General features: G+C 38.2%; 1 protein-coding gene across 2 annotated transcripts in view; it reads left to right on the top strand.

Annotated features, from left to right (window-relative positions):
- RELN (reelin) overlaps window positions 1-13057 on the top strand; it is a 272240-nt gene that overhangs the window by 207551 nt on the left and 51632 nt on the right. For both annotated transcript variants that reach the window (XM_021384542.1, XM_021384541.1), the window contains exons 26-31: window positions 694-865; window positions 1247-1447; window positions 3526-3761; window positions 5598-5755; window positions 6692-6899; window positions 12355-12431. In XM_021384542.1, coding sequence (XP_021240217.1) covers window positions 694-865; window positions 1247-1447; window positions 3526-3761; window positions 5598-5755; window positions 6692-6899; window positions 12355-12431 — 1052 coding nt within the window. The remainder of the gene's footprint in view (window positions 1-693; window positions 866-1246; window positions 1448-3525; window positions 3762-5597; window positions 5756-6691; window positions 6900-12354; window positions 12432-13057) is intronic.

Below are 13057 nucleotides of genomic sequence, written 5' to 3'. Positions count from 1 at the left end.
ATATCCCCAGCTATACACTGGAATCTTCATTGACTGGCTATCCAATACATTAGTTTTAGGCAAAGCATTTACCCCTCTGGAGTAACCAAGAGCAGTGGTCCTTACAGAGTATGTTGCTATGTATATCTATTATTTATACTGCTGCTCCAAATCTTATTTTCCAGTTCCTTACTTTCTGACACATAAAATTAGGAACCTTCTGAAAAAGAAGATTCTGTATAGCCCTGAATGATTTCTTCATTTCTATCTGCCAAAGAAGCAAGATCTAGCAGGTTCAATGGCACAAAGTAACATGATATAAAGAAAGAATACAGGAAGGAATATACACATAAATGCATATATTTAAGTTGTCTGAAATAATACTGTACAACTAACTAACTGATTTACGCCAGTAGGCAGCTCAGCACCACAGCTACTCACTTACCGTAAGTGGGATGGGGGAGAGAACCAGAAAGGTGAAAGTGAGAAAACTCATGGGTTGTGATAAAAACAGTTCAAAAGGTGAAGTAAAAGCTACATGCACAAGCAAGGCAAAATAAGGAATTCATTCACTACTTCCCATTGGCAGGCAGATGTTCGGCCATTTCCAGGAAAGCAGTGCCCAGGCTTTCCTGCCTCTTTTTCATATTCAGTGGTATTTCTTCCATTTCTCTATGATGTTTCCTTAACATTCTACTGAATTTCTTTTCTCAGGTTTGTCTATCTGGAACTGCCAGCTGCAGCCAAGACTCCTTGCACCAGGTTTCGGTGGTGGCAGCCTGTATTTTCTGGAGAAGGGTATGATCAGTGGGCCATTGATGACATCATCATTTTGTCAGAGAAGCAGAAGCACATAATTCCTGTTGTTAATCCCACATTACCTCAGGTAATAAGCAAGAACAGTCTGCGGGCATCACCATGAAATGAGAGTCATCCTCTTCACTGGTAGAAAATTCTTTGAATTTAATTTTCTTTGAAAATATTGGGTTATACTTACAGAAACGTTTGTAATGGTTGCAGCTCTGTCTCTTTCCACATGGCAATAACCTGGCTCTTATCATACCACTATAGGACTCCTAATTTTTGCAATAGGGAATGTATGCATCTCTTCAAAAAGTTGAAACAAAGTTTGAAAGTTACAATTTTGAGGCAATTACAGAACATGTAAACAGCAAAATTTGAAAATTGATAATTTTGGAAAACTTCTGAAATCACACTGCAAGGAGATAGTACTTCTTTGCGTTGCTTTTCTCTTCATTTCTAACAGAACTTTTATGAAAAGCCAGCATTTGATTACCCTATGAACCAGTTGAGTGTGTGGTTAATACTGGCCAATGAAGGAATGACCAAAAATGAAAGTTTCTGCTCTGCCACCCCCTCTGCCATGCTCTTTGGTAAATCAGATGGAGACCGGTTTGCAGTGACTAGAGATTTAACACTGAAGCCTGGATATGTTCTGCAGTTCAAGGTATTCCTTAAATATAAGTTCCTTCAGATCACAGTGTATCAGTGAAACTTGTCTTATTCAATACTTGCAAGGTGCCATTGGGTCACCATAGAAAACAAGGTAACAGAATGCTGTTTTAAAAGATGTGTGGCATGCAGGTGTGAATTCATACGGTATAAAATATGATGCTGCCTTGTGAAAGCCAAAACCTTGGTGCAGGAGAGCTTTTTCCCCCTCTCGAGAAACTTTAAAGGCTTATTGTTCTTCAAGGAGTTTCACAAGCGGGTTGAAGTGACTGTCATTATATTTGAGTCAGCGCCAGGAAATGCTAGTGCCCTTCAAGGGAAAAAGGATTTATCCAGTCTGGGGCTCTATGACTATAAAAGCTACAATGTGGTTTGCATACATTTTTTGTATATTAAGCTATTTAGGAATTTACAAGCTTCTTTGTACTCCAGTGTGTTGTTTTTTTTTTTCAAATAATTTATTTTCTCAAGGAATGTAGGCTCCAGTTAGCATTCTTATTCGTAGGGCTTGCAAGAAGTTTAGTGGTCTGGAAATACATCAGAATATGGGCTCCAAATAAAGTGTATTTGCTTTCACAAGCTCTTGTTTCCGAACTCTGATCAAAATTTTATTGAGTTTATAGTGAAATCCCATTGGTGAATTCTGGAGGTTGGTTGAAATGCAATTTTAATGAGCTCACCACAAATACATGATCTTTACATAATTGGTGGATACAGACACTAAATTATTTACAAGTAGAATTATTAAAGAGATCTGATGTTTACAGGCAGCTTTTCAAATATAATTCCCACACTTCTGTAAATAGGAAAGTTAGTTAGAAGTAATAGGATTTGTAAAATTTTCTCATTTCGTCTAAAAGTTATGCTAATGAAATGCTATACAAACTGAGGGACTGCAGTACAATTTCTGGATGAGTATATCGTTCGTAGTTTTATACCTTAGACTGTCTAAAATCCAAAATACTGCCATATATAAATACTACTTAGCCTGGAAAAAGCTCTATTTGCCTCTTGACCATTTCCCACTACTTCAGTGACTAAATCTTCATTCTCCTGGTTTTATGATCGACAGAAATTCTAAAATTTTTTAATTTAAAAAAGCAATACTTGAAAAGATTTCATAGACCTTCCATCACTGAAGCCCTTGGCAACATAACCTAAATATACAAAACATCAACAATGTGTTTCAGAAAACAGGGAGTTCATCCATTACTTAAGGCTTTAATTTATACTCCTCTATTTTTTGGAAAGCATAGAAAAGTGTAGTACTGTTTGCATGCTTTAATTTTAGACGTATGGTTAAATGTTTCCTGAGTTTGTGAAATCTCCATTTTAAATAGATCCCTGGAGTAATTTTGCATTGATAAACTCAGAGACAGTAGTTTGTCAAAAATGTTTCATTTTACATGAATAATTTTGTTATACGTTCTACATTCTACAGCTTAAGTAGAATTTCTGCAATAAAACAGAAAACTAGTATTTTTTCTGAAAACATGAAATGAAAATTTGATTTTTGTCTTAGTTATGATCTCATTTCACATTCTTATATTTCTTCTGCATCCAATTTTGCTCTTTTCTGAGGCCAGAACCACAGTACCAGGTCACAAACATTATTCTGCAATGCCAATGACTCAGCCGTGGTCAGGAGTTACAGACCGGGGCAAGGGATACCTTGGAGTCAAACTGATCCTCTGGGCACATCAGGGTGCACTGCAATGGGCTATGTCTCTATAACTCCCTGAAAGGAGGTTGTAGTGAGGTGGGGATTGGCCTCTTCTCCCAGGTAACTAGTGATAGGACAAGAGGTAATGGCTTTAACTTGTGCCAGGGGAGATTCATGTTGGATATTAGGAAAAATTTCTTCTCAGGAGGAGAGGTGAGGCACTGGCACAGGCTGCCCAGGGAGGTGGTGGAGGCACCATCCCTAGAGGTGTTCAAGAAACACGCAGATGTGCAACTGAGGGACATGGTTTACTGGGCATGTTGGGATGGGTTGATGGCTGGACGATAGCACAGACTAAGCACAGGGTTGTTTTTTTCACCTTGTATCTGATACTCTGCTTTTTTCTGCAGCTGAATATTGGCTGCACTAACCAGTACAGCAGCTCTGCTCCCGTTCTGCTTCAGTATTCACATGATGCTGGGCTCTTTTGGTCGCTTGTGAAGGAAGGCTGCTATCCTGCATCTCCAGGCACCAAAGGATGTGAGGGAAGCTCCCGTGAGCTGAGCGAGCCAACTGTGTATCACACAGGGGATTTTGAGGACTGGACAAGAATTACTATTGTTATTCCAAGATCACTTGCAGCCAGGTACTGTGCACTCTAAGCCAGTGATGCCAGAGGTGAATGAGCTGCCTGCTCTTTGTGGCTATGTGAGGAAAAAGTTGCAAGCTGTGAATAAAATCAGTGTTAAAAATCTGCAGGTTTGGGGAAAATGTATTGTGCTCTCCAAAACAGGGAGAAGCTTTCCATTTTAAAGGTGTCAGACCATATGTAAAATTAAATTGCAAGAAAGAGGCTACAGCATATTCATTTGACTTCAGTCTCTTCATCATAGTGCTGTCTTTCTTTCTTTAGGCATATTAGTTAGGTCGGAGGCACCAGCAAGAGAGTGATAAGTCACTTGAATCAAATAAGCCATTTCAACAGGATCAATTTTACAGTCCATACTGGGCAAAGAGGCCCTAGGTTTGATTTGCTGTCTGCACCACGTGCCATCAGCAGCAGCCATCCCCCTGAGCCTGCTGGCTCCTGTCAGTCATCTCTCTCTCTGGGCAGCAGTTCACATATTGCCCTAAGGTTTCAGTCCATCCTCCTGACACAGTCTCCTCATCTCCAGGTCCCAACACAGAGTTTCAGGATGTAGCATATTGTGTAGCAAAGGAGCTGCTGCCTTTGCTGCAAGGCGCTGAAATAGCAGCTTATAACAAGTTTGTCTTTTCTCCAGTAATAGCCAATAAAAGCAGGTGCCAAATTGCACAGATCTGACACCAGCTGATTTGATTTCCCCAAAACAAGCAGTGCAGAATCAATAGCAGCAATCTGTTTGGCATTATGTTTAGTAACGTGATCAGGAATAAGAAGCTCATGGTAATGTATTAAAAATGTAAGTACTGGGAGTATGATGAGGTGCCCAGCGTGTTGAAAACTGAATTCATTATGGCTCACTTTGGAAATCACTATTATGTTGAGAGCATCCCATTTTATCCGTTGGTACAAAACACTTGCACACTGATCACCTACCTACCAAATCTCAGTGAAAAGTTGATTTTTTTTTTTTTTAAAAAGGTGATAGGTATATTATACACTAGGCAGAGTAGCAAGGAGGATCTTGATTAATCCATTGGATTGAAAACAAAATTTTAAGCCAATTCTCCCCCCTGGAACACACACGAAATGATTAAACTAGAAGTTAAAAGCTTAGAATTAAAAATAAAAGTACCTTTTCTTTAATAAATTCCCTGTCCCTGACCCTGTAGATCAACTGGAATAAGCCTTTGTGTAGGCTCACTGAAATCTCTGGAGCAGTTTCAGTTGCAGAGATTAAAGATAAGCTCACTTTTTCAGGAGTTTCATGTTGCCATCCAAGCATTATATCTTTGTATTTCTGTCCACATATTCTGGAGGACATTTTATCTGACATTTTTGTAGATGGCATATGATTTTTCCTATATCTAGTTTATTCAATGTTTTTTTACTCAAAATCATAACATCCTGTGAGCTGCATCACCGTCATTATTGAGTTATTTTCATGAGTACTGTAAGAAATGTAGTTCTGTGATTTTGAAATGTAATTAGCATTTTGAGTTGAACTGAGTACTGAAAGGCATCTTTAGAGTCACATCTAATCTTTCACTCTTGCTGATAAAACCATGTAATCTGTTCTTTGCGTCATACTGGTGGATATATGCCAGAGAAATAGAGGAAGTCAAAATACATCAAAAAAAAGTGGAAAAAATATTCATAAGTAAAGTCACAGAAGCTATAAGATGTCAGAAATATTTTCCAGGCATCCACCTGCATCCTATATGCACATAGCCAATTTAGGAAAAAGCTCTTCTTTCTCTGAAACAAAAAGCACAAAAGGTATGCAGTAGGTTTGAAGGCTGGGAGTAGTAATACCATGTCATTATTGTTCCTCTGCAGTAAGACTCGATTCCGCTGGATCCAGGAGAGCAGCTCCCACAAGAGTGTGCCTCCTTTTGGTTTAGATGGTGTTTACATTTCTGAGCCTTGCCCCAATTACTGCAATGGCCATGGGGACTGCGTCTCAGGGGTCTGTTTTTGTGACTTGGGCTACACAGGTAAGACATTTTTTAGATAGGACAATGGTAAACACTGGCTGCATTGCTGTTGTAAATCTAGCATCATGTTTTTCCTCTCAAATATTCTGGAAAAATACATGGTGACATAAATTTCATGCGCTGCCAGCAAGAATATTTTCTTTCCGTTAAATGAAATTTAGCACAGGAGTCCAGTACAGATAAAATAGAGCAGCTGAAGACAGGAGACATTGGTGATGTTTCTGGCAACCACAATCTATGAACATAGCCATCTGTATGAATGAAAAGGGACTAGCAATAGAAGAGAAAACAAAATAAAATATTTTAAACTAAAAAGTCTGTTTAAAAACCTTTGGACCATCTTCAAATGAACTGCTTATGTTACTGAGTCCCCTGGACATCAGATGGCATAGGACCAGGAAGGAACATATGTTCTGACAGGCCCTTCTGCGAAAAATTCTGCTCACTTGTGGTTTCTGGGGCTTTTCTGCTGGAAAAATAAAGGGGAAAAAAAAACACAAAAAACATGTACTCGGAGAAAAAAAGAACAGAGATTGACACTACCAGTTGCGTACTGCACTCTTTTCGACCCTCTGTACCAACAAAGCAATAAGCTAACATCTTCTGTTCACGTTATTTATAAAGGACTAAAAGGGTCATATTTTTCTGTTTACATAAAATGTCTTATCTATGTAAGGCGTGTGTTTTTCATGCAGTGAAATAAGCCATCTTGGAGTTTAAAGGATGAGGATTTATTCTGACTACAAAAAAAATATAGAGGGCTTGAAAAGATACAATCCTATCTTCATGGCATTTTCTCAGGAAAAAAAAAAAAAGCACAGTACTTTCTCTTGTGTGGGTGCAATAGAACTGTTTGCCCATTTTCTGTATCTGACCTTTATTCTCTTCAGCACAGTTTCAACAAAGCATCTCCCATATATTTTTTTTTTCTTGAAGCATCGCATGGGACCTGTGTATCTAATGTGCCTAACCACAGTGAGATGTTCGACAGGTTTGAGAGGAAGCTAAGCCCTCTCTGGTACAAGATAACAGGAGGTCAGGTTGGAACAGGCTGTGGCGTGCTCAGTGATGGAAAATCTCTGTACTTCAATGGACCAGGCAAAAGGGAGGCAAGAACTGTTCCGCTGGACACCACAAACATCAGGTCAGTCATCAGTGCTGCTTCTCACATTGTCTGTGAATCTCTGCTATTACAAGCATAGGCAAGAGGGTGTGAAATGTTTTTCTGTTCATCACAACCCATTCAAGAAACCGTAGACTGATTTTTGTTCATTCTGGCCTAGTACTTCCTTTTCTGGAGTGGGAAAACTTAGGTTAGAAACAGAATGCAGTAGCAGCACAGGAAACATGAACTGTTTATCTTTCTGGGATAAAGGCTCTGTGGTGTGTTCTAGATGACCAAGCCGAAGATGTGGTCTTGAGACTGCACAAACCTGAAAACAGAAAAAACACAAACCTGGACAGAAAAATTCCCTTTCCACTGACTGCATTGAATTGCAGGCATGCCGATAATGTAGCAAATGAGCTGTTGTTTACTTTCCAGATGTTGTGAATTAGTCCTTTTGTAAGAAGTGTAAAAAAAATGGAATATGAATTGTTTCTGTGCAGTCGAGAGGCTGACAGGCTTTCACCTCTCTCCATGCTATCACTGAATTCTACTCCACTGGTAGTAATTATCATCTCTCTCTCAAATTGTCTAATTGATTCATGTAATTAGGATAAACTAAGGATGATTATTTCTAACCATTATTTATCCTGGAGTTTGCTGCTGTTTTGTCCAGTCTCATGAGGAATCATTCGCCTCAAACCTTGCCCACCCCACAATTATGTCCATTAGTGTAATAAAACATATGCCTCCTGTCAAATCCTGCTCCAAGATCAAGTAATGCAGTGGTTTTGTTGCATTATTTAATTTCTGGAAACATTCAGCAGAGAGTGGCCACAAATTAGTCTTCCCCCTCTTTCAGCTCAGCCAAGCAGTGCTTCTTAGGGCAGGATGGGTGCTGTGGCTCTCAGGGCATCCTTGGCTGCTCTCCAGCACAGCGTAACACAGCAGCTGCTGTGTTTTCCTCTACATCCTGCCTGACTGACAAATTCTCCTCTGACAAATACTCAATGCTTTTATATAACAATGAAAATTGCTTAATAATTAAGGTAATGTATTGTTTGACAAATACACTTTTGACAAGTATATGTTTGCACTTAAACTCTTGAAAGATCTGAACACGTTTTCTTTTCCACCGTCCTTTTAAATCTCATGTTATTAATTAATGTGAAGTAGTATTTTTGAAGTAGCTACACCATCAAGAAGTCTATGTTCAAATGATGGTTTGGGGTTATTCCTTCTTTCCTGGAGAAATCTTTTTATAAAGAAAAGGATTTTCTTTAGCTTTCAGATTACTTTGAAACCACTTGCAACAGCAGATACTTATATTTATAGATTTGCATTTTTATAGAGTTTGAACCACTTAAAACACCAACAGAAGCTGTAAAATACTGAGTGACGCTCATTCTGGACTTTTTCAGTCTTATTTTCATTTTGCACAAGAACATCTAGGGTCGTCTAGGGTCTCAAAACTGCCCCAAGGACCTAAATGACCAGAGGGGCACCCCCTGGTAAAAGAAACTAAGATCCCCCTTCTGAGCACATGCTCAGTGGGTGAGCTGCTCTCCTGCTAAGGCTGATCATTTCAGCAAAATAAACCAACTCTGATCTTATTAAGTATCACAGCGAGTACGCTAATTTCCTCCAGCAGTTAAAATTTGAAGATGCATCCCTGAGCTGTTTGCTAGAGAGAAAAATCATCTCAAGCACAAATGGGACAAACATGGTTTTCTCAGTTTTTTTCTCATTTTTCTTGAGCACAAGTGCTCAAGAGTATGATCCACCTCATGTAGGTCATCCAGAACATAGGTACTTTAGATTACTGCAGTTACCCCATACTTGCTCAAAAGAGATAAATAACTACTTCAAAAGGGCAATGCAATTAATCCTAAAATAGCTTCTAGCAAAGGCCACTGCTTTGTCTTCAGGAAAGTTTTTTTCATTACTTATAAGGGAAGCTGGGATGGTCATGTAAGACATCAATATGAAAATGTGAATCCCACTTTAGTGTTTGAGGCTGTCTGTAACATTAACTGGATAATTTCTTCTAGAAGCAAGAACAGACTGAGTTTGTGAGAGTGTAAGGGTTAACTGAAAAACCCATACCCCCATACCCCAAAAGAAAATCATACTCCAGCCTAGAAATGTTTTCTGTTAATGGTGCTAAAATTAATGTCACTTGAAAGAGATTAGAGTGAAGTACTTTTTCCCTTTTTGGTTTTTTTTTGGTTGTTTTTGTTTGTTTGTTTGTTTTTCATTCACTGATGCCTTGCATAGAGTTACATTATATTATTAGGGGTCATCCTAGCCGTGCAGAGTTATCTTTTATTTGTCAGTAGGTTTTTTGGCTAGGAGTGGCTTGGTTACTGAGTAAACAGGAGGAAAATATGACATACTATTAGATATGTGGATTGAAGATTGTGAATAGGAATGCCGAAACTCCTTCAGTAGATTTTTAAGCTTCTTATTTTTTGGGTTAATAATGTTTTCCCAGACCTTTTCAGATCTTGTTTCATAAAATGAGGCATGGTATAGCAAAAAAAATGGAAAAATATTGCAAGACATTAAAGTTTTATTTTCATTCTGAGTTCCTGCCCACCTACCTATGTGTGTTCTGTATCATTCCATTTCAGTTACAGCTTTTTATATGCCTAGGGTAATTCTTATGTCAAGAACATAAATAATTCTAGTTCATTTTTGTAGGAAATACAAAGACCTTTTCCTTCTCACCTTATCTTCTTAGCGGAGCAGAGAACACCAGGGGACAGCAGTCCCGGTTCACTCTGCTCCAGGGGTGTCAAGATTTGTCAGCCACTGTTGGTGCTGCTAAAGGAGCAGCCTAGAAGAGCAGTACTAAACCCACGTTTAATGCTAAGAGCTTTTAAAACTAAAACTCACTCCCCAAAATTAACGTGCACTCCTTGCATACACTGTGCTGTCATGTTCTGAAGCCTTATTTGCCCCCATCATCTTATTCCTTATGTAATTGATTACACTTTTTATTGCAAATGTAACATGTCCTAGTGCTAAGAGAAAAGTGTCAAAATTAATTTTGCCCAAAGCATTTTCTGCTCCAAGCTTCAGAAACCCACTGAAGGCTCTCCTTCCTTCCTTCCTTCCTTCCCTTTTGCATGGCCCAGTGCACCAAGGGCACAATTTCACCAGCACTATTTCCATCCTCTTGACTGACAGTACAGTACCTGGGTGCATTTCGGTTAGTGATGCCTCCCATTTCCATGGCCTCCCTCTTCACTATCTGTTTAGTGAGAGACACACAGTGTCTACCTAAGTAGCTAGATAAAAACTCTGCAATATGTATTTTTCCAAGCAGCGACATCTGGCTTGTTAGCTGACTTGGCTTCCATCTGCATTACAGACTCTGTTGCTAATGACCATGCAACCATTTCAGAGAGCTGTTTTGGGTCAAATTCATCCAGATCAGATGAGCTGATTCATCCTTCTGCAGAAAGAAGAGGGTTTTTTTTTTTTGTTTTGGTTTTTTTTTTTTTTTGTCTTTTGTTTTCATTTTTTACTTGATCTCTACATTTGGCAATTTTAAAAAGGAATTTCATCATAGAAAACAATCTTTTTGCTCTGAGACCTCATTCTAGTATTTTATTGCTTGAATGCTGTCTCAGATAGTAAAGCTGCAGAAAACACCAGGACATTGGCTAAGCAGTGTAACACTGTGAACTATTCTGTTCTTGAGTTATGGGGTTATATCAAGAATGAGACTGATGAGTAAATTCTGGCTTGTTTAGTCCCTATGGATATACGAAACATCTCACGTAAGAAATACCAATTTCAATAACAGAACTGCAGTGTGGTTGGCTTTAGAATCAGAAAAGTGTCGTAACAATGTGTATGTAGGGGTGAGTGATAGAAACTGAAATCATAGCTGTGTGTTACCGGCTCTGTCTGTAGTCCTGTGGCTTGTCTGTGATTTTACTGATGTCAGTACAAATTAGAACCAAATCCTCTAACGAGAAAAGAATTATCCCTGTGAGGAATTATCTGAGAGTGACAAATCAAGCCTTGTTTCTTCACACAGAGCCATAAATCCACCTTGAAAACTAATACTGGAAATGAAGAAGTTATCTACAAGTAGTGGAATTAACGAAGCCTAGTTTCCTTTCAATTTGTGTTCTTCTCTCCCCCAAGCTTCTGCTTGGCTCCACAAAGGCACCTCATGGCACAAGAGACAAGCAATTGCTTCTCAAAAACATCAGTGAGTACTAGCATAACAAAACAGGCAGGCATCAGTATACTGGCTAGGAAGCAGGAAGGAGAATGGTGTTACCAACTTTCAGCATGCAAAAGCGCAAGGTGGAGATGATTCCAGAATCTCTGCTCAATTCTGGCCCTGATTCAGGTGTGCATCGCAGATGACCTGTGAAGAAAAGAGGTGGTGGCTTTCTCAGTCATCAGAATGCTCTTTACATTAGTTATGAGCAGATAGGGCTCAGATAAGTGTCAGAGAAATGTAATGAAATTTGATGAGTGAGCAACAGGACATTTATTAAAATAAATTGGTTTTATTAGCAAAACAGTGCACATCTAAGAGAAAAATGTAACTACTCTGACACCACAGAGTCACAATTGAAAATAACAGTTCAACAAGTGTAGCAAGGTATCTCTGAAGACTGTGATAAAATTGACAAGATTTTGGAGCATGAGGATGGGTTAATCATTATTTTCGGGAGTGTTCCAGGCTTTTCCAAAATTCTGTCAATAAAACCAGTGACACTATCTCAAAGGATGTTGCAGCTTCAGGAGGATTTTAGAAAATGGCTTTGGGGAAAAACAGGGGCATGAAAAAAGTTTCATGCAGATGAAAACGTTGCCGTGGTTTACCATCAAAAGGATAAAGAGAAAGTAAGGAAGTGATAAATAACTACAAGAAAGATACAAAAAATGGCAGATCAGAAATGCTTCTTTCCCTCATAACATGTAAATCAGAGAATATTCAATTAAAATTAAAATGTGTAGATTCATAATCCAACAGGTTACTTCACAAAATGTCCTATTACAACAGTTGTCACTGAATTCTTTTACATGAAGAATTTAACAGTCAAAAAGAGAATGGTGATTTAGTGAGAATATAATAATCCTATTTAAACTCTAATATTGTCTTTTAAGGCTTAAACCACTTTCTAGTTAGAAGGGATCAAGGTAAGATCTGATGTAAATTGCAAATTTGGCTTCTTTAGCATTTTTGCATTTTCATGTGAAGGAGGGAACTGTTAAAACATCCTGCTCAGTTCAACGATATATTTATTAGGCACTGGATCAGTAAACCACATCATCTTCTATTTTGGGTCCTCTGCTGTTTACTATGGCAGTGCTTGATTTTAGTGGGAACACTGCCTGATCAATAAGCCTGGACTAATTACCAAATTGAAAATGCCACGTTAGTTAAGGAGAGTTATTCTGACTGATTTTGTTCTATCAGTTGATAATTACATTTCTCTTCTACTGTGATGTTTTTTAACAGGCTAGTTCAATTTTATGTACAAATTGGAAGCAAGGCTACTGGAAATTCCTGCAACAGACCAAGATCCAGGAATGAAGGTAAAGCCTCTTTTCCTTATAGTAAACTTTAAGTATTTGGGGTTTTCTATTGTGATTTTACATTTTACTGTCTCTACAAAATCAAATGATTGTTTTGTTTGATTACTTTGTCACTTTTCATGAACAGTATGTAAGTCAACTTTGAATTTAAAAATCTAACAATAATAACTTACTTTTAACCTACATTTGTATATCTATTTATTTTCTACATATCTAATGGTGCTCTATCAGTAGCTATAGCTTTGTTGATCTGTGTTGGTTTAAGAAAGATTGACAGGAATAGGTGTAATTGCTTTTATTAAACTATTTGATAATATTGGAAAACGGGTAAATTCACAAGTACACAAGTCTTCAGGTAAGAAACGCAATGAATACATTTCAATTTCGGTATAAGTTTTGCAGCTTCAATTTCTGACTTGAAGAGCTGTGTGCCTGAAATATTTTTGCAGCTTTTCATCTCCATCAGAGGGTCTGATAAAAATTGCCTTTCAAACCATTCTCATGCATAATTTACCTGAAACTCAAAATTATAAATCTGCGGCTGGAAATTTTAGTATGAAGAAGTTGATCTCTCCCAGCTGCATCCTCTCTCATTTTACCCACAAACTTAGAATTGTGATGGATAC

This window comes from Numida meleagris, chromosome 1 (assembly GCF_002078875.1).
Source record: "Numida meleagris isolate 19003 breed g44 Domestic line chromosome 1, NumMel1.0, whole genome shotgun sequence".
In the NCBI taxonomy this organism is placed as follows: domain Eukaryota; kingdom Metazoa; phylum Chordata; class Aves; order Galliformes; family Numididae; genus Numida; species Numida meleagris.
The sequence above is the reverse complement of the archived record's forward strand: the minus strand, read 5'-3'. Positions and strand labels throughout refer to the sequence as shown.